Source organism: Mobula birostris, chromosome 17, assembly GCF_030028105.1.
Source record: "Mobula birostris isolate sMobBir1 chromosome 17, sMobBir1.hap1, whole genome shotgun sequence".
In the NCBI taxonomy this organism is placed as follows: Eukaryota; Metazoa; Chordata; class Chondrichthyes; order Myliobatiformes; family Myliobatidae; genus Mobula; species Mobula birostris.
The window spans coordinates 41,880,909-41,906,531 of record NC_092386.1 but is presented as its reverse complement, the minus strand read 5'-3'; the positions used below and the strand labels follow the sequence as shown (position 1 = coordinate 41,906,531).

General features: G+C 41.3%; 1 protein-coding gene across 1 annotated transcript in view; it reads left to right on the top strand.

Annotated features, from left to right (window-relative positions):
• Positions 1 to 25,623, top strand: part of rasef (RAS and EF-hand domain containing) — a 73,558-nt gene that overhangs the window by 25,635 nt on the left and 22,300 nt on the right. Inside the window, exons 3-11 of the mRNA XM_072281576.1 lie at positions 5,677 to 5,767; positions 8,619 to 8,714; positions 10,438 to 10,515; positions 13,165 to 13,280; positions 13,378 to 13,446; positions 15,046 to 15,130; positions 18,707 to 18,786; positions 20,697 to 20,931; positions 21,849 to 21,989. Coding sequence (XP_072137677.1) covers positions 5,677 to 5,767; positions 8,619 to 8,714; positions 10,438 to 10,515; positions 13,165 to 13,280; positions 13,378 to 13,446; positions 15,046 to 15,130; positions 18,707 to 18,786; positions 20,697 to 20,931; positions 21,849 to 21,989 — 991 coding nt within the window. The remainder of the gene's footprint in view (positions 1 to 5,676; positions 5,768 to 8,618; positions 8,715 to 10,437; positions 10,516 to 13,164; positions 13,281 to 13,377; positions 13,447 to 15,045; positions 15,131 to 18,706; positions 18,787 to 20,696; positions 20,932 to 21,848; positions 21,990 to 25,623) is intronic.

Below are 25,623 nucleotides of genomic sequence, written 5' to 3'. Positions count from 1 at the left end.
GATAATGCTGAACCCTTATAAGCCATTAGTCAGGCTGCATTTGGAGTATTGTCAACAGCTTTGGGCCCCGTATCTCAGAAAGGATTATTGGAGAGAGTCCAGAGGAGGTTCACTAGGATGATTCTGAGAATGAAGAGGTTAACATATGAGGAACGTTTGGCAGTTTCGGGCTTGAATGCAGGGTGATCTCATTGAAACCCTTCGAATGTTGAAAGGACTAGGTAAGTCGGATGTGGAGAAGATATTTCCTATGGTGGGGGGTATCCAGGACTAGAGGGCACAGCCTCAAAATGGAGGGGTGACCCTTTAGATCAGAGGTAAGCAGAATTTTTTTAACCAGAGAGTAGTAAATCTGTGGAATGCTCTGCCACAGACTGCGATGGAGGCCTAGTCCGTGCGGTATATTTGAGGTGGAAGTTGATTGTTTCCTGATTAGTCAGGGCATCAAGGATATGGTGAGAAGGCAGGTGTATGGGGTTGATCCTGTATCATCCGTGATGGAATGGCAGAGCAGACTCGATGGCTGAATGGCCTAATTCGGCTCCTATGTCTTACGGTCTTATTAATTTCAGGGAGACATTGTATGAATTGCTGCCCTGAGTCACTGCCAATGTGTTTGCTTGCCCAGACCTGATCTAGACCTGGTGGGCTGACTTACTCTCGCTGCCTAAAATTCCCAGCATGAAGTAGCCAGGTTTGTGATCAATGAGTGGGTCTGGCTGGAGAATCCAGAGGTTGCTCTGATGGCTGTATGAGAGCTTGTTGACTTGTGCTGTTTGGGTGTTATTTGCATGTCAGAACAGAGATATTAATTGAGTTCCAATAAACTTGAACAAAAGAAATTCTACAGATGTTTTCGTACCTGGCTCAACCACTTTGGGCAGTTCATTCCATATTCTGAATACTCCGTGTGTGGGAAAATGTTGCTCCTTAGGTGCCTATGAAACTTCTGCCCTCTCGCCTTAAGCCTACGTTCTCTACAAAGCAACATCCACAAAATGGAGGATCTCAGCAGGTCAGGCAGCATCTACGGAAATGAATAAACAGTCGACATTTCAGCAAGAGTCCCTTCTTCAGGACTGGAAAGGATGGAGTGAGACATCAGAATAAAAAGGTGGGGAGTGGGGAAAAAGGATAGTTATGTGATGGGTGAAGCCAGATCGTAGGAAAGGTAAACAGCTGGAATCTGATAGGAGAAGAGAGAGGGAAGGAGGAGGGGCATCAGGGGAAGCTGATAGGGAGGTGAGAAGAGCTAAACTGCTAGAGTGGGGAATAGAAGAAGAGGGGAAGGAAGGATTTTTTTTCTATACCAGGAGAAATCAGCATTCGTGCTATCAGGTTGGAGGCCACCCAGAAAGAATATAAGGTGTTGCTCCTCCACCCTGAGGGGTGACCTCTTTGTCTGAAGTTTGTATGTTCTTCCTGTGACTGCATCTTCCCCTAGGTGCTCTGACTTTATATTTCCCCGCATCCCAAAGACAGCTAGGTTTGTGTGTTAATTGCCTAGTGTAAATTGCTGCTAGTGTGTTGAAGTGCAAATCCAAGGAGAGTCAACAGGCGTGTAGAAACGATAAAATGACATTAAATGGATGCCTTCTATCAAGCACCCATTTGTGTTAGAATCATATAACACTGAAACAGGCCCTGGAGCCCAGCCAGTTCTTTTTAAATGTTTTCGTACCTGGCTCAACCACTTCCTCGGGCAGTTCATTCCATATTCTGAATACTCCGTGTGTGGGAAAATGTTGCTCCTCAGGTTCCTATGAAATTTCTGCCCTCTCCCCTTAAGCCTACGTTCTCTAGTTCTTGTTTTCCCAACCCTGGGAGAAAGGGGGTGTATTTTCATCCTGTTTATGCCCTTCATAACTTTATACATCTTTGTAAGATCACTCCTTATTCTCCCATGCTCTAATGAAAGAAGTCCCAACCTGTTCCACCTCTCTCCATAGCTCAGTGCCTCGAGTCCTAGAAACATCCTCGTACATCGCCTCTGCTTTCTTTCCAGTTTAGTACCATCTTTCCTATGTAGGGGTGAATAAAACCAAATATATTATTCCCAATACTGCCTCTCTAATATCTTGTATAATTACAACACGACATCTCAATTTCTACACTGGATGTCCTGACTGGTTCCAGTAAGATGGCGGCGTGTGTGAACGTGGTGGCCTCTCGGGGTCAACCAAAGGTGATTTTTTTCTTTGTAAAATTAGGTTTTTTTACAATCCAAAGGCATTTCTACTCCAGGAATGTCAGGTACTGTAGGGCTACTTCATCAGTGAGCTGCTGGTTGATTGGAGTAGCTGGATCGCTGTTGAGGCAGAGCTGTCCGAGGCCGGGATGTGGAAAAGGAGCTTGTAATGTTCTCGTGCAGTGTGTTGCAACTCTTGACTAAACACCAAGTTAAACTGGAGCCAATGAAGACAGAGTCGTAGTAAGGTTAACCATTTACTGTTCACTCTTCCACATTAACATCATATGGTGAAAACTGTTGATAAAAACATACAAACATATACAACGTCTGTTTCATTCTGGAGACCACGCACGCTCTCTTCTTTTAGCGAGTGTCTCCAGCCGCCCCGAGTAGGGTGCAAAGGGGGGTCCTGTCAAACCGCCGCCGAGCTCGAATCCACCCCACATTTGAAATTGAAAAGCCGACACGCGTGCCACCCAAACCGCCGCTTCCTTAACAGAAACCGCGTTAATATTTTTACTTCAAATACTTTCATAGGAACTTACAGCGTTGCTTCTATAATGTTTCTTTGTGGGTGGACACGGAGCTCTTCACGATCATGCTGCATGCATGGCACCCACCTTCACACCTTCTCCGAACCGGAGGTTACACATAAGGCACGGCGAAACCGGAGGTGACGTCATCACATGCCGCGATACACCATAGACAATGAATTTACCTTTGTTATACTGTAACATAGTTATCAACCTTTAACTTTAACTAGAAAATAGCTACAAACAAATCACTTAAAACGTAGACCCAACAAAGTTAAATAAATGCCTTAAGGGCAACACACTCCCTGCCTGACCTTTGTAAGGTCACTATAAACATGGTATAGAACTTTAGTCTCTAGATCATTCTTTAGGTAGAAGTAGAACAACCTCTGTAACTGGTCTCAGGTTTCCTTTTCAGGGTTCGTTGTAAAGATGTGAACCGGTTGACTGCCTGCTCTTTGTTGTTTGGTAAGCACTGGTGCAGTACTCTGAATGGTAGTGGGCCAACCCAGTTGTTTGCTTCATCTGTAAAAACCTTTGTGTCCATTATTTTTAAGGAGATGGCATTTTCCACAGATGGAGCAAGTTTATTATCGAGCTTAGTTTGAGCAAAGACTGACAGTCCCAGTGTCTTCGCAGTTACTTTACTATGCTCGTGCCTTTGTTGTGCTTCCTTGATACATGCAACACTTGTGGAGGGCTGAGAAATTGAACGGCGGCCTCTCTCTAGCACGTTAATCTTGAGCGTGTTAACTGTCGGTTTGTGTACGTCGTCAAGGCACACCTCTCCTATCACCACCCAGCCCAGATCCAGATGTTGGGCGAAGGGGGCGTCGTGTGGTCCATTGACCTGCTACCTGACTTTGTGCACCCTAAGAACGTCTCTTCCGAGTAGCAGGAGTATTTCTGCTTCTGGATCCAGTTCTGGGATGTGCTTGGAAATGCGGTGGAGATGGGGCTGGTGCAGCACTGCGCTTGGCGTCGGAATCTCGGATTGGTTATTTAACATCTCATTGCACTCGAAGAGTGGAGGGAGACTGATGATGACTGCCATCCAGCGACTCGAGCTGGAAGCCTTCTGCCTTCCTGCCAGATGTTTCTGCGGTGCCAGAGCAAGTTCTGAGGTAGTATGGAATGGATTACCCTTTATGCTGAACAGCTCGAAGAATTCTGGTCTCACTAGTGAGCAGTTGCTCTGGTCGTCCAGAATTACATAGGCTTTGATGGCCTTGTCTTTGGCTCCGTTAGGGTATACCTTAGTGAGGCAGATCTTTGAGCACTGACCTGGACTGCAAACTTCTCTGCAGCTCGAGCTGACAATAGTTGTATCAGAGTGATGCTGTCCCTCTCCGCCATCCTCTTGTGGGAGCGGAGGAGCCTTGGCAGTTTGTGTCCTTGAGCAAGGCACTTAACCAACAGTGCTCTGCGATGACACTGGTGCCAAGCTGTATTGGCTCTTGCCCTTCCCTTGGATAACATTGGTGTCGTGGAGAGGGAGACTTGCAGCATCGGCAACTGCTGGTCTTCCATACAACCTTGACCAGGCCTGTGCCCTGGAGAGTGAAGACTTTCCAGGCGCAGGTCCATGGTCTGACAAGACTAACGGATGCCTTAAGGTTAAAATTCTTTGATATTTTTGGCACTCCTCTTTACTTATCTCTATTGTTACGTAACTGACAACAATGAATATTAATCGAGACAGGTGTTATAAAAACAACCGAACATTTATTAAACACGTATAAACAATAAGGAGAAAAAACAAAGCAAAACTTTGACTGGAGGTTAAACAGGTACGCAGCCGTTCATCAACTCCACTCGGCTCTGGTTCTTAAAGTGTTAACTGCGAAAACAGTTCTTAAAGTGATATGGTCAGATACAGTTCTTAAAGCGATAACTTCAGAAGTCCAACAGTTTCACACATTCAATTGGGAGAGACTTCTCTGGAGAACGATTTCTTCACCGACGCACCTTTACTGCCGGTTCTGTCCACTGGATTCCCGATGCCGAAATTAAACAATTTAAATCGACTGACCTTAAATTCCTTTTAGGGAGAGAGCCTTTGTGCATGAACTCATTGCGCTATTGCAAGAGTTATCTCAATGCAGCTTCTCTTCAACGAAGACTCAGTAAGGTCAATCTTTTATTAAACTACCAAACAATGCCGACTTCTCTCAATCCTTCACTTCGATGAATTCTTCACTCTCCCTTCAAAACTGTGGGAATTGAGTAAATTGGCACTTCCAGCCACAAATTTCCAGTTCAATAATACAAGTCTTGTAGAGAATGCAGCTTCCGTTTTAAAAATGAAACTGCGTCATAAAAACAAACACGCAACAGAAACGGAGGCACAACACGTTCTAACTGGAAATCTACAAACTCAAAATCCCTACTGCATCACCTGAGTCGACCCTTATATAGTCACGGGGCACATGTCATCACGTGACCTCACATCGGCGGGAAAATCACATCAGGTGACCTCCAAAAGACCGTTACAGCATTCTCACAAAAAAAATCTCCATGAGCATGTAACACTATAACTTCAGTTTTAAAATTGCCCTGATTTTGGCAACTTCTGCTTCTACACTGCTGATTCTTTTGTTGCAATGTTTGTAGACTCTGGTCCAGAGATTGAAAATTCTCCTCCATTTATTCACAGTACTCCCTTAAAGACCATTTCTTGGACTAACTTTGGTTTGTGTCTCCCACAGCCTCAGTTGGACTGACATATTCTTTTGTCCATATAAATGAGAAAACTGGTCAATCCCTAACTTTTTAAAAGCTGATGATCGATATTTAAATTTCACCTGCTTTTTTTTTGTATTTAATTAAATATTTCCTTGGGATCAGAATCTAAATGGCAGATAAAATGGTCTTCTCTTGCTGCATTTTTAATCTCTACAGACTTATAAATGAAAAGTAATAGTTGCTGTTGTATCGGCATTTCTGTTTCAGGACGCAGGATGAAGCTGCACAACAGCTGAGTGAGCTTGAGGAGGATATTAATCAAAAAATAAAGACTGCTGTTCAGGAGTGCCAAAAGGAGGTAAGTTCTCAAGATTTCCATATTTTCTTGATGATATAATTTGCAGTAAAACATTCTATAAAATAGGATGAGAAAGGTAGCCATTCAAGAAAAATCTCTAAAACAAGTGCAGAACTTCACCCAGTGGTGAGCTGACAAAATGGATTTCTTACCTGTTGTGGAACCGGTCCGAATTCCATTCAGTTGCAATCAACACGCTCTACCTTGATTGCTATGCAGATAATGAAGTTGGAAATGCTGCTGTGCTTTGTAAATGAGTTCATGAGCTGTATTCTGTGAATAATGGAAATCATTTGCTACGAATTTTTAACTTGCTGATGCATAGTACTACAGGCCCAAGTTGACAATACGATCTCATTGTATGTTATATTTAAAACAAGTTAGTTACAACCTTCTCAAAGTTATTGGAGGAGGCATTTCTGAAAGGATTTATGGTTTATCCCCTGGTGGAATTTCAGAACTGAAAGTCCTGGTTCTGCAGCTGGCTGTGTTAAATCTCATTTAGAATTGATTGGTGTTGACACTGAGTGCCTGAAGTGGAAAAATGTTCACTTCCTTAGTGTTAAAATCCCTTTTAATGAGCCTTGTAGTAACTGTCTTCAAAAATGACATGTTAGGTGCTGTAGTTTCAGATGTTGCTTTTTCATAGCTAATTTGAAAATGTATTTCATATCTGTATTTTACAATCTTTGTTATTTTTAATGGAAAACATTGCAACAAGGCACTGGTGGTATAACTAAACCATTAAGGGTTTTGTTGTTAAATTTTTACTTTGAGGCCTTCATTTTCAGTTACTTCAAGTGTACAGCTATGTCCTGATAATATCATTGGAGCCAACATGCACACGAATCATCCTTTGAGTCTGCCCCACTTGGGCTGGTGTTACACTCAAGTATAAAATCTCATTTTCTAGAGGAGAACATTATCTGTTATTTTGTTTTTGGTTTTATACCTTGATGCTATGAGTATCCCATTTGAATCTCGAGTAGTGTAGAAAAGAAGATAGCCATTCAGCTGATTGAGCAGGCGCTGGTTCTGTGCAAGAACATTCTAGTTGGTCTACTCTCCTGCCCTCTCCCTCCCACCATCTACACATACTTTTTTTCAAGTATCTATATAGCTCCATTTTCGAATAGTCTCTCTACCCCAGCCACAGATCTTAATCGTACACAATTTCTTTTGAAATCCTTGAGTCACTTTCAGTTCTTTTGCTAATTATTTTCATTCCCTTTGCCAATTGTTTTCTCTTCTTACTCTGTCTGTACTTTTCATGGCTTTAAATATGGCTATCAGCCTCCCTTAAAACACCTCCTTTCCGAAATAGAGCCATTGCTGCTTTGGCCTATCCACGTCGAAGTGAAATGTGACAGTTTTTGTCACTTTTCAACACCTTCATATCTTTCTTAGAGTGTAGCAGCCGGAGCTCGAGGCAATAGTTAAGTTGTGAGCAAGTGCTTTATAAAAACTCATTAAGCTTCCCCACTAGAGTTAAACTGACCAGCTTATAGTTAATTGGTTAATTGGTTTTTCAAGAAAAGCTTTTACTGGATCTTTGTGTAATAAGGTTCTCTAGAATAATGACTGTGAGAGAACTAGTATGGTTAGTACTTATGAACCAGAGTTGAGCAATTTTAAACTCAATTAAGCAAACAAACTTGGGGGGAGGGGGAGGAGATATCATTAGTGGTAACTGTGTAACTATAGTTTTTTTGTTTTTTTTCTGCTTAACTAATGTTTTTGCGTGACTTTATATCCATAGCAAAATTACTAGTTCTTGAAACCATTCATATCAGTTGTAGCTGTGCAATAAATGTTGGTTTTGTTAGTGAGACCTCTATGTTTAAAAATGTGTTATGCTCAGTCTTAGATTTTGTTTTCAATTTGTTCATGGGATGTGGAAGTCCTAAAGCTAAAATTAATTGCAGTTAAAGAGTTGACTACATTGGTGAGTTTGGAGACCAACCAAGCAAAGATGTCAGACTTGCTTCCCTGAGATCATTAGTGAAGCAGATGGGTGTTTACACTGATCTGACAGTTTCATGTTATTAAAACATGTTTCTTTTTCCTTAATTCACAATTTACTAATTTAATTACTTGAGATCAAATTTCCCATCTTCCATAGTGGGATTCTGGCTCATGTCTATTGATCAGATTTCAGTTGTGTGTCCAGTAAGCTGACTACCACAAAAACCCCTACAGAGAGTTGCTTAATTTTAAACAGAAAACCTTGTGCAAATATAGCATTTATTGAGGTGTGAATCTCTTTCTAGTTATAGCTGGGTGGCAGTATGTGTTAGTATGTGATCTTTTTACTTGTTTGTTCAGTTCAAGTTATGTCCATTGAGCAAGGACTTGAAGCTCCTTTTCTCTCTGTCCACACAAAAGCATGAAATGATGTAAGCTAGACATGCTTATAGTGAGGAGTAAAAAGATGAATTGTTCCCTTCATTCTCTGAGGAGATGGATGTTTCATGCAAAAACTCTTTTGCAGATTTTTGTTGTTCAAATGTACACATTCCCCAAAAAAATTACACAGATTTTAAGGGTAATGGGATCCAGTCACCTAGAGTAACTAGAGCTTTGAGAGTTTGGGAAGGAGTTGGTAGGTGGGATTTGTTCTTGCTCTTAAGTTTGTCTTGAGATTTCGCCATGTCACGTATCTAACAAGTTCTTTCTTGTGAAACACATTAAGAGAAGTAAAGGTGTAATTTGCTTCACTGATTTAGTTGAATTGGAAGCAATACCATCAGAAGTTTATAGAAGAACTTCTTAGTTTGAAAGGGGTAGTGTTTTTTATATATATATATATATATATATTGATAAAGATGGAGTCATTTGACTGTAATTGCAGGAACAAAGAAAAGCAGAGTTGACTCTCGTTAGTCTACAGCATCAGTATGATGCTAATATAAGTGAACTTCAGCTAACAGTTACAAAACTGAAAAAGGTAAGGATCATCTCTAAAGCTGATACTGAAATAATATCTGCACCAAATTTAAAGCTGTGTTTTTTTTTGTTTTTTGGCAAAAAATTAAGAAATATATTGTGAAAAGTGAAGAAGAGAATTTAGGAGTATTTCTTGGTACAAGAAATGGAATTTGAATTAATCCTGCTATTTGCGGCTTAAGGTACCAGAAATGTATTTACTCTGTAGTTTCCTTGTTGAAGCAGTGAGCTAATAAGCCAGATGTTTTTGAATAAGAAATTGGAGAAGAATTGGATACATTTCATTGACTGTATGGCAGGTGGCCTGATGAGGCTGGGTAGAAGTTTTGCATGTAAGCAACAGTCCGGGTAGGTACAAAGGGGAGAGAGGTTGTGAAATTTGTACAGATATCCTGGAAGTTTGGGTTACTCCTATCTTTTGCAAAGTTTAACTCTCTTGGGTTTTTTTTTTAAGTCACTGTCTTCACTGATCAAGTGCCTTCTAGTTGGGCAGATCATTTATTACAGGCCATACACATAGTATATTCCGATCGTGACTTGGGATAGCAATGTTGCTAATGGGGGGGGTGATGGGGGTTAGAGGAGCTACTACCTGTTTTTTTTTTATTTAGAGATACGGTGTGGAATAGGTCCTTCTTGGGCCTTTGAGCCACGCCGCCCAACTACCAATTTAACTCTGGCCTAATCTTGGGACAATTTACAATGGCCAATTAACTTCCTAACTGGTACGTATGTGTACTGTGGGAGGACACTGGAGCACCCAGAGAAAGCCCATGTATTCCATGGGGAGGATGAATGAACTCCTTATAGAGGTTGCTGCAATTGAACTCTGAACTCCAACACCCCAAGCTGTAATAGCGTTATGCTAACCACTACACTACCATGGCAGGAGTTGCCTAATCCGCTAACCTGTGGGGAAAATTTTGGGTTCTAGTACCTGACCCAAGGGGTTGGGGCAGAGGATATCTAATGATAGGTAATTCTCTGGATGGAAATCCTATCTGGGTGGTGATGTAAAGCTCTGATCTCTCATACTGTGGAGCTGTGCAATATGTGTATGTCCATGTCTGTTTTTTACATTTTTAGTTGAGTTTTATTTCAGCCAAAGTCCTATTTGCTATTGCTCTCGTGAATTCTGCTCTAGTGCAGAAATCAGTTTCTTTTTGTTTGACCTGGTCACAACCTGCAAACTGCAAAGTTCTTTCAGTCGTTAATAGTTTTTAAGATATACATTTACCCTTCTGCAAGTTCCCAGGTGCAGAAGCATGCAGACCTTTGGCCACTGTGTTGTCCCGGGACATTTCGTTTAATGAATAACGGGCAACCTTTCACGGCATAATTGTACCTCTTGCTGGTAATTTAATGAATAACGGGCAACCATTCACGGCATAATTGTACCTCTTGTAACTAAGCAAACACTCTGTACCTGGATGTGACAACTTTCTTGTCTCTGTCTCCCTGACTCTAGGTTCAGGCAGTTTTCAGACAGCAGGTCTGCAGGGGGCACAATCCCTAAATCCAGGCAAGTTTGGCTTGGATGCTTCACACTAGAGTACCTTACATCAGACGAAAGTCCTTGCCCTAGTGATAGTGCGCGTGGACATGGTTTTAATGATTTTTATTTTTCCTTGTTGGACATAGTGAGCTTTTGTATAAAAATTACTTGCCATTATGCTTTCGTTATTATGATGAGAGAACCTGAATTGTCTTTTTTTTCTTAACAGTTAGAAGAACAATTCAGATCAGATAATTCAAAGGATGAAAGCATTGCATTAAAAAGAAAAATAAATGATTTCACCCTAGTAAGTAAAACAATTTCTATAGATTTGTCCAACAGCTCTCAGCAGCATTCAACTGAAAAGAAATTTTAAAAATTCTATTTGGCATTTGTATACTGTGGCAGTTTGAGTAAGAACTCTGGGCACACCTGTGTTTTTTCTCTTTGAAGAAAAATAGCAAATGATTTGAAAATGTGGTTGCATGATGGAGTGGCCTTGCAATTGCAAGTTGGGTCATGGATAAATGCCTTGGTGGTTGTGTAGAGGCTTGGCCGAGAAGCCTGGAAGTGTGTAGTAATGGGCTACATTTATCCTCCTCAATCAGATCAGGGTTCTCAAGGATCGGTTGAGATCTGCTCTGGGAGGTTAGCTTTAAATCACAGGGATTGTAAAATCAACTTTAGTTGTTCTGAGAGCACATAATGACTTCTCCTCAGATACTGTGGGGCAAGTTTCCCAGTGGCACAACAAGAGGGGATATTATTAGATTAGATTAGATTAGATTCAACTTTATTGTCATTGTGCCGAGTACAGACACAAAGCCAATGAAATGCAGTATACAGAGGAGGACACTATTTAGTTCATATCCAAGTGTATCATTGCCCAACAAATATTGCTTGACAGATTTCTGGAGTAAGATATTTAACATGAAAATGACAATAATTGCTTTTTATTTGGAATCGGGGGTTCTCAAGCTGGGGCCCATGGACCCCTCACTTAATGGTATTGGTTCATGGCATAAATAAGGTTTGGAACTCCTGTTCTAAATAAATTTTTTGTATGTGAAATTGTAGCTGCTTCTGAATTTTTGAACAATATGCACAGTGTCAACTTAATATTGTAATTGCAGAAAATTTTAATTATTTGGATGCCTAATTCTTATGGGTAATAAATGACCAATTTTGGTCATTTCTGTTAAATTGACAGTGACACTGCAAGATTTATTAATTTGAAGTACAGAAATCCATGGTATCTTCAAATGCCACATCACACAAACTCTCTAGTCCAAGTGGAACAGAGCTGTTATTCAAATGTGTAAATTCAAAGTTAATGAGATTCTCCCTCCATTTATTTGAATTTGTGTACATTTCCACACCAATGTTGCCACATTGTAAGAAATCCTGGATGTGTATTCTATTGTCAACGTTTTTTTCTTTTTCCAAAATCTTCAACTTCTTAAAGCTAGTTACCTTCAGCTTGTACAAGACTCCTGTCAACACTGCTTTTATCACTTCCTCCAATAATTTACTCTTTAATTCTGGTGAAAGCCAAGCATAGGAATGCTTTCTATCATTCTTATTGTCCAGGTTTCAGTGCAAGTGGCATAGTTAACTGCGGCAGAATGGTGGCACCACAATGGCTGTCAGTACACTGAACACAGACGCCCATGCTTGTCCTGCCTGTTGAGGAACTGGAATCCCTTTTAAATGCACCACAATAACAAGCTGACATGGTTGCATTGTAATGTGTATGCATTAAATAGCATCCTGTGCTGTAGAATGTTGCTCAAAACTGCCTTGTTCTCTCTAAGGAGAACATTATTCATTCCGCCCTTGCAAAGTAGAGGGTATCTGCGACCCTCTTGTAATGCAACGGGGTTTTGTAAACGAAAGGTATTGCAGGCATCTCCACCTACAGCCTGGGACTGGCCTGAGTCATTGTTGATCTTGGCCTTTGCTGATGGGACAGTATCACGCGCTTTATTATGGCTGGAGTTTGCAACATTTCACAGTAGCTGTTTTGTGTTGGGGTCTGGATAAGTAAATGCTGCCCAAAGACTCTGAATAGATATGGCAGCCTGCTCTGAGCTTTCCTTTGCCCCCTCCCAAACACACTGCCTTTATCCTTCTGCCTCTTCAGCAGCCTGTCCTGCATGCTGTGTATAGAGCAAGAAATTTCCCTCGTTGTGTTGTAATCCTGGAAGAATGGATTTTTAAGGTAACCTTGTCAGAGTAGCTGGTGGGAGATTGTTTCTGCTGCTGAAGGTTTTAATTTTATATTTGTTTACAGTGTATGCATTTATTCGTATTTAATTTCAATTTGACATTCAGGTGTACATTCAATTTGACATTTGGGTTCATTATGACGTGGAATCGTTGATGTGGGACTGTACACAAATTCCTATAAATCGAGGGAGACTCTCATTAACTATGAATTCCTATATTTGAATAACGACTATCATTTGGGCAAGAGATTTTGTGTTATGTGGCATTCGATGCCAATGTCATGAATTTCTGCACATTAAATTAATAGTATCAAATAGCATTGTGATCTGCCCAGTGTATACACTTCCCATCAAAAATTAGTTATGCTTACAATATTATTTCCAACATTAGAGATAGTTTTACCTGTGCCACAAGTTGGGTGGAAACCTTGTTGTGATATTGGGAACTAGTTGTTCCCATGGTGTCCAAGCAATGGGTGTTGTGAGGCAGGGATTTGTGTTTTGTATCTTAATATGTCTAATATACCTATTTCTCTTAGTGTGAATGAGCTGATTCTGTAGCTGCATCTTGAGTCTCTAATCCATCTCCTTTCAATAGGTTTGAGGTTGTCCTCTGGTGTGGAACCTATTCAACACCTCCTGACTTTATCCAGGGAACTACTAGTAGTAGCTCCCTTTTAGGGCTGCAATGTAGTGAAAGCCGATCAATGCTTGTTTTCTTTCCCTAGGAAAATGATAAGCTGAGGAAAGAATTACTTGAAGCACAAACAGAAATAATGTTGCTGCAGAGTGAAGTAGATGCTCTGAAAAGTGATTTTATGGATCAGAGTTTGAATTTAGAAAGGTAAAAAAAAACTAGAAATACCTGCTTTACGTGCACAGTGCAGCTTTGTGTACAATGTGTTTTAGTTCTCATCTGACACTCTTTATTTCTACTGCAGGGACCATGATGTGGTTAGAGAGTATACGGAGGATAGAGACAACCTAACACGACAAATTGAAATGCTTCAGTAATTATGTTTTTAATTACTATATAATAATTAATGGTTAATTCTTTACAGACATAGTTGAGTATTTTGTACTTCAAGGCTTGCTAACATTATGTAGGAGATACTCAATGTGTTCATCTAGAAATTCTTCCTTATGCTGGACGATGTTTATCTTTTCATCTCGCAAACCTCTAAGGGAGTTGTTACCACAGTCTAACCATATTTAAAATTCACTAACTTGAGTTCTTTATTTTTGGGATTGTCACTAATGCTTTGGCTGTGTCAAGGATTGCCTAACTTATTCCTTCTATCCTTTCAGTTCCTTCAGTTAACTCTGTTGCTGCTGTTTCTATCGAAAACTGTAGTCCTTTAATTGTTCACAAACCTTTCATAATCTGCCACCTCCCCTCCAAGAGAAGTATTGTAGAAGTAAAATTTGCACTCTAGAAAATGATATTTTTCAAGTGATCCATCTGTAGAATTGTATAAAGTGTAAGAGTTAGGAAACAGGTGCTTTGGCCCAAGTTGTCCATACTGACAATATCTATCTGAGTTTGACCAATTTGCCTGTGTTGGCCCCATATCCCCCTAAACCTTTCCTATTCATGTACCTGTCTAAGTGTCTTTGGAATGTTAGAATTGTACTCTCCTCTACAGATTCTTCTTACACTTCTGTAGAACCACCACACTCTTTTTGTTTGTGTGTGTGTGTCAAACCTGTCCTTCAGTGTTAGATTCTCCTATCCCGGGGAACAAGACTATGTCCACCCACTGTACCTATACCCCTCAGAATTTATATGCCTCTATGTGATCCCACAACCACCACTATTCCAGGTAAAATCCCAGCCTATCCAACCTCTCCTTGTAACTGAATCCCTTTGATCTTGCTAACATCCTCATGATTTTTTCTCTCACCCTTTCCAGCTCATTGACATTGTTCCTATAGCTTGGCGACCAGACTGTGTTGAATATTTCAAGTGTGGTCTCACAATGCCTTCTATATTTGCAGCCTGACATCTCAACTCCTGTACTTAATGCCCTGACTGACAAAGGCCAGTGTGCTATGTGCTATCTTCACCAACCTGCCTACTTGTATCACCGCACTCAGAGAACTATTTGTATGCACCTCCTGTTCTACTGCATTCTCCAGGCATTGTCATTAACAATGCATGTCTTGCCCTGCTTTAACTTAGCAAAAGGCAACATTGAGCTAAAACCCTGGGGTTCCCAACCTTTTTTTCTGCCATGGACTGATACCATTAAGCAAGAGGTACATGGACCCAGGTTGGGAACCCCTGTGCTCTTCCTTTCCTACTTCCTCAGTTCATCAAGATTCTGTTGTAATCAAGCCAAGGCAAGCTGCCATTTTTACTCTTTTTTCTGTGATGAAATCTCCCTCCCCCCCCCCAACATATCTATTAAAATATAATTTTGTTTGCATCAGTAATTGTAAATATAAGAATTGGATTTGAAATCACATTTTATTCTGAGTACATTGGTAGAGTTTTTGTCTCGATCTACCTTGGTATATAATGTGAAATTTCAATATTTTGTAAGGTGTTAATATTATATTAATTTGCGATATCTGGTCGTTATAAGTGTTTTCTTTAAAAAAAACAGATCTGCTAATCGGAAGTTACATGACAGTAATGATGGGCTGCGCTCTGCTCTTGAAAACAGCTTCAGCAAATATAATAGATCTCTGGTGAGTATTGAACTGAAGTGTATAAGTGGATTGTGGTAGGTACATTGTTATCTGGGTATGAAGCACACTCTAGTTAACCTAACAGATGGTCTTTGTTTACCTTTAAGATTTGCATTTGTATACATTGCTTTATATGCCTTTTCCTTTGAGTGTCAACATGTGTCTCAAACAGGTGCCGAAGAGAGTTCAGCAACACTCACAAAATTCTGGATGAACTCAGCAAGTCAGGCAGCACTGGGAATAAGCAGGGGTTAAATAGTGAAGTGTCTCAGTCCTAAGTGTTGACTGTTTAATCCCTTCTATAGTTGCTGCCTGACCTGCTGAGTTCCTCCTGCATTTTATGTGTGTTGCTCAAGGTTTCCAGAAGACAAAGACCATAAGACAAAGGAGCAGAAGTTGGCCATTTGGCCCATCGAGTCTGCTCCGCCATTTTATCATGAGCTGATCCATTCTCCCATTTAGTTCCACTCCCCCGCCTTCTCACCATAACCTTTGATGCCCTGGCTACTCAGATACCTATCGGTCTCTGCCTTAAATACACCCAAGTCGGCCTCCACTGCCCCCCGTGGCAAGAAATTCCATAGATTCACCACCCTCTGACTTAAAAAAAAGTGTCCAGTATCTGCAGAGTCTCTATTGTTTAAGCTGGGAAGTTCAGCTGTCTCCCCTAGTTCAGCACATCAGTCATGACCGATGTTGCAGTGAAGGACAATTTCTGTAGATGCTGGGGCCAAATTGAATAGTGTCAAGGAACAGTGTCATCATGCATGATTATCTTGTGTCTTTTCAGTCAGTTGCAGGCTGAGAGCAATTCATGTTGCAAGGCTACTGTGATGATATGCACTTCCAGACACTACTGGTGGCTCTTCGCATCAATAAGTGGCCACTTTCATTACTGGTAGCATGTTAAACTAGCTTGGTCTACTGAATCATGCCTGCCCTCTCGAAAGTGTGTTGCATTGGTTACTTTGGAGGTAGTTGTACTAGAAGAGCAATAGGATATCATGGGAAAGTGAGCTGCTTGTTTTCAAATGCAACATTGGAGGCCTTGGTGGATGTAGTCCTCTATCTACAGGAGGCACGATCTTTTGTGGTATCACAAGTTTGGTGGTTTTTTGCATTCAAGGTCAATAATTAACACACAAAGTCCACATCTATGGTGCCAGCAAAGTCTGAAATGCTTGTGAACATAGCTCACTCTCCATCAGTCGGTCTAGTAATTTAGCAAGTTGTGTTTTCTATACGCTTGAAATCCTTGACGATGTATAAACTCCTTTTTTTTCAGTCGTAGATGGCAACCTGACTTAATTTCTAAATATTTCCAAGTGGCCAAGTGGTTAAGGTGTCGGTCTAGTGATCTGAAGGTTGCTAGTTCGAGCTTCAGCTGAGGCAACATGTTGTGTCTTTCAATAAGGCACTTAACGACACATTGCTCTGTGACAACACCGGTGCCAAGCTGTATCGGCCCTAGTGCCCTTCCCTTGGACAACAGAGAGGGGAGACTTGCAGCATGGACAACTGCCAGTCTTCCATACAACCTTGCCCTGGCCTGCACCCTGGAAACCTTCCAAGGCGCAAATCTGTGGTCTCGTGAGACTAACGGATGCCTATATATAATTTCCAGCCCCATCTTGGAAGAAACCTGCCTTGTTGCAGTTAATGTCTGTAGTGAATATGCTATGAAAATGCCATCAAGCAGTAGCCAGGATGCCAGCGCAAATTATAACGGGAGATAGAAGAAGCTTGTAAAAGGACAATGTTATAGGGGATGTCGATATCTAGATAGATTGGGAAAATCTGGTTGGTCCCAAGAGAGAGAATTTGTAGAATGTCTACTTTGTGTCTTTTTAGATTAGTTTGTAGTTGAGCCCACAAGGGAAAAGGCGGTTCTGGATTCAGTGTTGTGTAATGAATACATTATGTCGGAGTCCTTGAAGGCACTTGATAAAATAGGCCAAAGTCTGTATGGTTTCCTTGCCTGACAGATCTGTTGGAATTCTTTGAGGAAATAACAGGCAGGACAGACAAAGAAGAGTCTGTGGATGTTGTTTACTTGGCTTTTCAGTAGGGTGCTGCGCTTGAGGCTGTTTAACAAGATAAGAACCCATGGTATCACAGGAAAGTTACTAGCATGGATGGGAGAATTGCTGACTAGCAGGAGGCAACAATTGGGAATAAAGGGGACCTTTTCTAGTTGGTGCCGAGCGACTAGTAGTGTTCCACAGGGGTCAGTGTTGGGACCAATTCTTTTTATATTATATGTCAATGATTTGGATGACAAAATTGATGGTGGTATGGCCAAGTTTGTGGACAATATGAAGATAGGTGGAGGAGTAGGTAGAGTTGAGGAAGCAGGGAGTCTACAGAAGGATGTAGACAGATTAAAAGAATTGGCAGATGGGATACAGTGCAGGGAAGTGTTAGGTCATGCACTTTAGTAAAAGCAATAAAGGCATAGACTATTTTCTAAATGGGGAGAACATTCAAAAATCAGGTGTGGAGGGATTTGGGAATCCTCGTGCAGGCTTCCCTAAAGGATAATTAGCGGGCTGAGTCAGTGATAAAGAATGCAAGTGCAACGTTAGCATTCAATTCGAGAGGACTAACATATAAAAGCAAGAATATAATGGTGTGGTTTTAAAAGGCATTGGTCAGACTGCACTTGGAATATCCTGAGCAGTTTTGAGTCTTTTGTCTAAAAGACGTGCTGGCATGGAGTGGGTCCAGAGGAGGTTCACAAGAGTGATTCTGGGAATGAAAGGTCGAATGTATGAGTAGTGTTTGATGGCCCTAGGCCTTTACTCACTGGAATGTAGAAAATTGAGGGGGGGGGGGAATCTCATTGAAACCTATCAAATATGGAAAGGCGTACATAGTGTGGACGTGAAGAGGATGTTTTCTATAGTGGGGGAGTCTAGGACCAGACATCACAGCCTCATAAGAGGGATGTCCTTTTAGAACAGAGATGAGGAATTTCTTTAGCCAGAGGATGATGAACCTGTGGCATTTGTTGCCATGGACGGATGTGGAGTCCATGTCATTGGGTATATTTAAAGCTGAGGTTGAAAGGTTCTTGATCAGTCAGGGTGGCAAACGTCACAGGACGAAGGCAGGAGAATGAGGTTGACAGGGATAATAAATCTGCCATGATGGAACAAATTTGATGGGCCAAATAGCCTAATTCAGCTTCTATGTCTTATGGTCCTATAGAAATGCACATCTCCCTTTTTAGTCTAACTTCATCTTGAGATACATCTAGCACATTGCTTGTAATTTTCTACTTTGTTCTTGAGTCAATTCTCTTGCAGCTTTTGATTAAACCATCAGATTGGCTCCCAATGTGCTGTGAACATGATTTTCCTTTGTTCTTAAATGGACTTGAAGTAGCAAAGGTACTCTTGGGGCTATTTTAGCTGTCAAAAAGAAACCTGTTGAACTGAAAGATCTCTGTAAGAAGGCAAAGCTAACCCATTTCTCCATGTAACTGCTTTTTAAGTGTTAGAATCTTTAACAGGTGAACCCAGCAGTTTCACATTAAGATACTGTTATGTGCAAATGATTTTTTTTGTATTACAGCGTTCATCACCAGGATCTGCTACGTTAAGGAGTAGCCCAAAACTGAATGAGTGTCATTCTTCTCATATGTTATATGACAGGTAAGCATCTTCACACGTCACAATTTTCTCTTGAAAGACCAGTGGGTTATAAAGATGGATGACCTGAATGGCACATCAAGGCTATTATGGAAAATAAAGATCACAATGTAGAAAGTAACATTTGCATGGATGGAAGTTTGGATGTCACACGGGAAAGTGTTAGGCTAAATGCTTTTTTTTTCCCTAGTTGGCTAGATGCCACACAGACGTGCTAGATTGTTAAATTTTTACAGTTAGCATAAATGACTTGGAGGAAGGGACCAATGACTGCTAAATTTGTTTTTGACGCAAAGGTGGGTAAGGCATTTAAGTTGTGAAGGTGGGGGGGAGGGATTTTCAAAGGGACATAAATAGGTGGGAAGGGAAGCTTCTAGCAAATGAAGTATAATTTCAGAAAATGTAAACTTTATCATTTTGACACCTGCTCACTGGGTTCTATTTCCCATGTTCCTTTTAAACTAAATGGGGACACTGGAAACTTAATTGTACTAGTCCAGCACTATGAAAATCCTAAGAAAACCAGATTAATACTCAGTGGCCACTTAATTTGTTACCTTCTATACCTTATAAAGTGGCCACTTTATATGTTCATGGTCTTCTGCTGCTGTAGCCCATCCACTTGAAGGTTTGACACGTTGTCAGAGATGCTCTTCTGCAAACCACTGTTGTAACACGTGGTTATTTGAGTTACTGTCACCTTCCTGTTGGCTTGAATCAGCCTGGCCTTTTTCCTTTGACCTCTCCCATTGGCAATGTGTCTCTGGCCACAGAATAGCCATGCACTGATTTTTTTGGTTTGTTTTTTGCACCATTCTCTGTAAGCTCTAGAGGCTGCTGTGCATGGAAATCCCAGGAGATCAGCAGTTTCTGAGATACTCAAACCACCCCATCTGGCACCAAGAATCATTCTATGTTCAAAGTGACTTAGATCACATTTCTTTCCCATTCTGATGTTTAGTCTGAACAACTGAACATCTTGACCATGTCTGTATGGTTCTTATGCATTGAGTTGGTGTCACATGATTGGCTGATTAGACATTTGCAATTACAAGCAGGTGCAACACACAAAAGGCTGTAGAAGATCAGCAGGTTGGGCAGCATCTGTGAAAATGAATAAACAGTCATTTTGGGCCAAGACAGTTCATTATGACTAGAAAGGAAGGTGTACCTAATAAAGTAGTCATGGAGTGTATTTAGTAGGTCAAATGGTGATGTACATTTTGGTAACGAATTACATTGACCCCCACTCCCCCTTATTGTAAATGGATTAGCATCTACCTGTCTGCTATATTTTGTGTACATAACCTTATGACAAAATAAAAAGTGAGAATCATTCTGAAAGTGGTCAAATTCAATAATTTAATCTGGAGCAGACTAAAAATTTACCTGCTTAATAAGTGGCATTGACATTTTTCTTAGAAGTTGGTTTATGATTAGTATATGACAAAGTCAATCATGAATCATAACATGGGTAGTATCTGGGAGACTTCAGTGATCGGTAGAAATGGCTCTTAGCGATGGTAATTCCTTCAATGTTGATGCCCTAGCATCCTCTAACCCAGTATGAATTATTTCAGATGATTTTTCTTTTATCAGGAAGTTTTTAAATTTAATGACCACACCACAGCTAGGTATTAAAATACAAGAAATATCTTCATTTCACGTAGATATCTATCTGACTGCATCAGTGATTCAAACACTTTGGGACCAAATCTGAAGAAGGCTAATCTGTTAAGTATTTAGCTGTGCTCAGAAATAGCTTATCCTTCTAGAGTTATTAAAAACATTGGAGCCCATGGCGTAGAATATCCCTAAGATTCCTTCTGAGAGGTGCTTGGGTTGCCTTAAAGAGTCTAAATCTATCAACTCTAAACTCCAATGACAGTGACAAACAGCAATTTTTTCGATAGGTCATCCAGATCGTCTTACCAAGGTGAAGACTATGAGTCACTTTCTGTGTGTGATCCCATGCGCAGAATCAGCTGCGAGGTTGAAAGCTTATCCGAAAGCTGCTTCGACAGTGGTATGTCCACCATGAGGGATTCAAATGAGTATGATTCAGAGGTGGAGTGCAAGTATCAAAGAAATTTTGAAAGGTCGCAGCGCACACAAGAAGCTTTTGAATGTGATGCCTCTGACACTGATGTAAGTACCTAAATAAATGATTAATATTTTCAGTATGTTGTATACAGAGCATTAAAAAATGAACAATTTTCCAGAGACATAAGTTATAAATGAATACTTGATTGGGTTATTAACTACCACAAAAGTTGAGTGAGCAATTTTAAGGACCTTTCCTATTAGTAAATGGCATAGTATGCTGTGAAGGTGCTTTTAATCTGAGTGCAAAACACAAGGAATAAAAGGAGAGTCATATTCACTGTGCATGGACAAGCCTACAAAATGTAATGGGTACAGCCCACTCCATCACAGGTAAAGCCCTTCCACCTTCTGAGCACAAATACAAGGAGAGCAGCCGCAAGAAAGCAGTACTTATCATTGAGGGCTCCCACCATCTGGGCCATGCTCCCATCTTGCTGCTGCCATTGCGAAGGAGGTACAGGAGCCTCCAGTTTCAGCAACAGTTATTACCCTTCAACTATCAGGCTCCTGAAACAGCATTGATAATTCATTCACCTCCACATGGGACTGATCCCACACCCATAGACCCACTTTCAAGGACTGTAGAATCCGTGCTCTCAGTATTATTTATTTGCTATTTATTTATTTAGTATTTGCACAGTTTGTGTGTAGTTTTTCATTGATTCTATTGTATTTGTTCTACAGTGAATGCCTGCAAGCAAATGAATCTCAGGGTAGAATCAGAATCAGATTTACGTGTACACACTTTGATAATAAATTTACCTTGAACTTTGATGTTCCTTGATCTGTAAAAGACCATCGATAATCAGTTGTCACAAGACAGAAATCTTGAATGCAGTAACTGTAAAATGAAGCAATATATCTATACATTGGAAGGGACGGACTGCAAAGCTTGAATTGTTCACTGATATTAGGGATCCTTGCTGGACACTTACTGTATACTTGCAACTGTTTTGTAGGTGCCTGAGATCCACGATGAAGAAGCTTTCAGTCAGGATAGTATGAACACCGTTTTGGAGTGGCAGTCAGCTCAAGCAGTGAACTGGAGCAACTCTGGAGCTAATTCATTGCAGCGTTGTAGTTCTGCCTTTTCTCCACAGGTAGTACACATGTTGCAGCTTTTTAAATAATACCCAGTTTTATGAGTTCAGATTTTTGTTTATGTAATGTTTTGGTCGCATTGTAAGTAGTTGATGAAAGTTTCCTTCTGGTGGTGATCTAACTAATCTGGAACTCTTGTATGAAAATTGCATTGCACATTAGTAAAACAAAGGTGTTTAATGATTGTGTGAACAATGTGCTTTGGATTTTATAAAAATAAATCATAGGTTCCATTAAAATGTTGGTGTTCTTTTAAGTTATTAATTGTAGGAGTTATTTGATCAAAATTTTTAAAGCTAAAATTTAATAGGGTGGGCAAGAAGAATCTGTTTCTCCTGAAGGAGAATATATCAAGAAGAGACACTGTTACAAAATTAGAGGAAAGATGGTAGAAATCAGGAAAATTCTCTTCCACAAGTATGTGAATACTGGTTAATTGAAATTTTCAAGTCTTTCTTTAACAAAAATTTCCAAAATTCGTCAAGGTATTAAGACATTTGAGAGAGAAAGAGAGGTAAGAAAAACATGATCTGCTTTAATGATGGGACAGCTTTGAATGCTCATGTTTGAATTCCTAGTCCTTTCCTATACTTCCCTTCCAGTATTGAAGTGTGCAGAGATAATGAGAATAAAATATTATGGAATTTGGCAATGTGCACTCTATCTCTGCCAGATCCTTTGGTTATTTTCATTAAGAATGGAAGTGAGCTTATAGAGGGCATTGACTAACCCTTTGGTATTATTTCAAGGCACTGATATCTCATGCTTCAAGTGCTACCTAATTAACTCTACTGTAGCTTCCTGTCTGTTTTCGCCATTGTCCCTCAGTAACAGAACCTTTTGAACTCCAGAGAATAAGCAAGAAATCTGCCACAATATTGGAGAACCATTGACTGGTAGGATAGCTTCAGAGCAACAAATGGAACACTCTCTTCTTGGTTCCTATTCTTTCTGTTACTTTCCTTCACAGGGTGACATTCCATGGCAACATAGTGATGAGGAACTCTAAGAGAAATCAACTGTGTAACCCATTGCAACTCAATGGATGACAGTACACATTAGGCAAAAGTAGAAGCTGTTTTATTAGCTGTGGGATAGATTGTCAGTTCAAGGAAGAGCTCATGGTCTTTCAATGGTGCAAGGGACAGTTTTTGTATCGACTGCTAGTATTAAATAAAGTACTGTATTCAGCTATTTCACTGGGAAAAATGCCCCTGTAAGAATGCAATAACCTTCACCTTTATAGTCACAATGTGATTGATAAATGATTGTTACTAACTTTAAAAAAAAAAATTTTAAGTAGCATTCTCATCTGTTAAAATGATTGATTTCAAGAACTGAGAGCATGAAGCTGAGATACATCCTAGGATGCTCTGGGGAGACATCAGTGATGTATCCTGAGGTCATCGGGTGTTTTTGGACGTTCAGTCTCAGACACACTCACCCAGGCGACCCAGCCGGGGTTGATCAGGTCCCAGCCTGTGCCCTATCATTGGTCCACCTCTCAATCCAGAGCCATCTGGAAGCACGCTCAGCAGCCTGTGTGACGGTCCTGATGGCTCTTCTCTCTGCAGCCCCTGCAATGCTGAGCAGAGAGTAGGTTCTGCAGATCGAGCAGCCAGCTAAACCTCTACACCCCCTCTCTCGAGGCTTACACTGTGCTCTCCACCCCTTTCACTGATACTGCTCCACCAGCCCCTCCTTATGCTCAAATACAGTCTTCCCAAGGCACTGTCAGTTTTACCATGAGCATCTGCTTTGAGGTTTCTGACAGACTGACCATGTCAGGCCTCAGTGATGATGATACGATGAAGTCAGGGAACTTCTAATTGCTTGCCAGGATCGACTTTCAGTTGCCAGTCAGACGCTATTGTGAGCAAGCCTGCTGGTGATCTGGGCTGAGGCTGTGGTTGGTCTCCAGCTTTGACTAAGGCTATGGACTTTCTGGGTTGGTGGAAGTGCTTACTGTTGTTCATGGCCGAGGAGATATCTTCAACCACTGGCTCCAGCACCTGCTCTTGGCACCAGTGGTAGCGGCGTTCTGCCAGGGTGCTGATGATGTGTTCCAGAGTCTGTCAGGGCTGGGAGGACACAGTGGTGCCTCGCTTTTGTCCAAAGCAAAAAAACTTTGCTAGACTGGGCAGGACATTGTATGTAGCCTGAATCATAAACGATGCATTGGTGTGCTGCCTGCCAGATGTTGGACCAGGAGATCTTCCTCTTCAGCACGCCCTCCCACCTTGTCCAAGCTCCCCGCTGCCCTATTTCCACCATCCTGGTGGTACGTACTTCCTCGACAGCTGTTCGCACTTCTTTCTGGAGCAGTTTGCGTCTGTCCCTGCCCTGGGCCCAAAATAGGCTGAATGGAAGCTGCCAAGCCCCACCTGACCAGCCGACTGTGTCCCTGCCAGATCCCTGTGCCTCAGACGTGACTTGGCCATCACCACCTCCTCTTCCTGCGTGTCTGGACTTCAGTGCCTACTCTTGAGACTTTGGGGTCAGTGGAATCTCTGGACAGCAGCAATTCTCTTGTACGGGAAACCCTAAGCTCCTTGTTCAGTCCACTGGAGGGAAAGTGCAGTTTATTCCTCTTCCCATACAGAGCAATACTGCTCAGGCTACATGGGAGGCCCAGCCATCTTCAAAGGTAGCCATTGATCTTTCTTTCAAGAGCCTCAATTGTTGAAATGGGTGCCATATATATTAGAGTGGATCAGAGGATTTGGGAAGGATGCCACGTTGGCAAATCTAGGCCTTGAATTTGCCAGGTAGGCCTGACTTGTCCACACTGGTGAGCCAGGCTTCTAACTCCTTGGTGTTCTTCTGGATGGCAGCCACATCTCAGGCTGCTGTCAAAAATCTACCCCTGGATGTTGACTGGTTTCTCAGATGGATGAGCTATCAATACCATCAAAGGAGAAATGAAACTTGTCCATAAGTCTGCCTTACTTTAACACCAGAGACCTGGATCTCTCCAGCTTATAAAGTTCAACCTTGCCCATGCACTGATCTTCTCGAGCCCCTGGGGGAGGGGGGGATCCATCTACTGCCTGGGAGTGGTGTAGGTGTCACGAGGAGGTCATCAATAAGGTCTTGGATTGGGGGCTGTTGCACTCCACTTAACCAGCATGTTCCCGATCGGGAGAAGAGGATCACTGAGATTGTGCATCGGGTTATAATATCCTTTTTGAACCCATGCAAGCTTGGCGTGGTCGTTCCTGAGGAGAGTCTTAATCCGAAGTTCTTATAGTAGTCCAGGATGAGGTTCTTTATCTTCCTTTGAACATGATGTCGGTTCAGCGCAATCTCCACCAGCTTGTGTGGTAATGATCTGTATGAGTTGGCAAGGTCACATCATAGTACAGCTAGGTTTCCCTTTCCTTTGCTCGCTTCCCTGATCAGCTGTGAATCCACACCTGCATGTTTCTGGTGCTCAGGGAATCTCTCCTTTCCGTACAGTTGTATCAATGTAGCCATTTTTTGAGGAGAAACTCAGGCGATATTGAAACGTATCTTCCTTCCACTCTGAGCAGTGGGATGTATCTAAGCTGCTCAGTGTGCTTGGGGCTCTCTTTTGGATTTCCAGATTTCCCATGCCCACCTCTATCAGTGCGTGACCTTTCCCCAACGCAA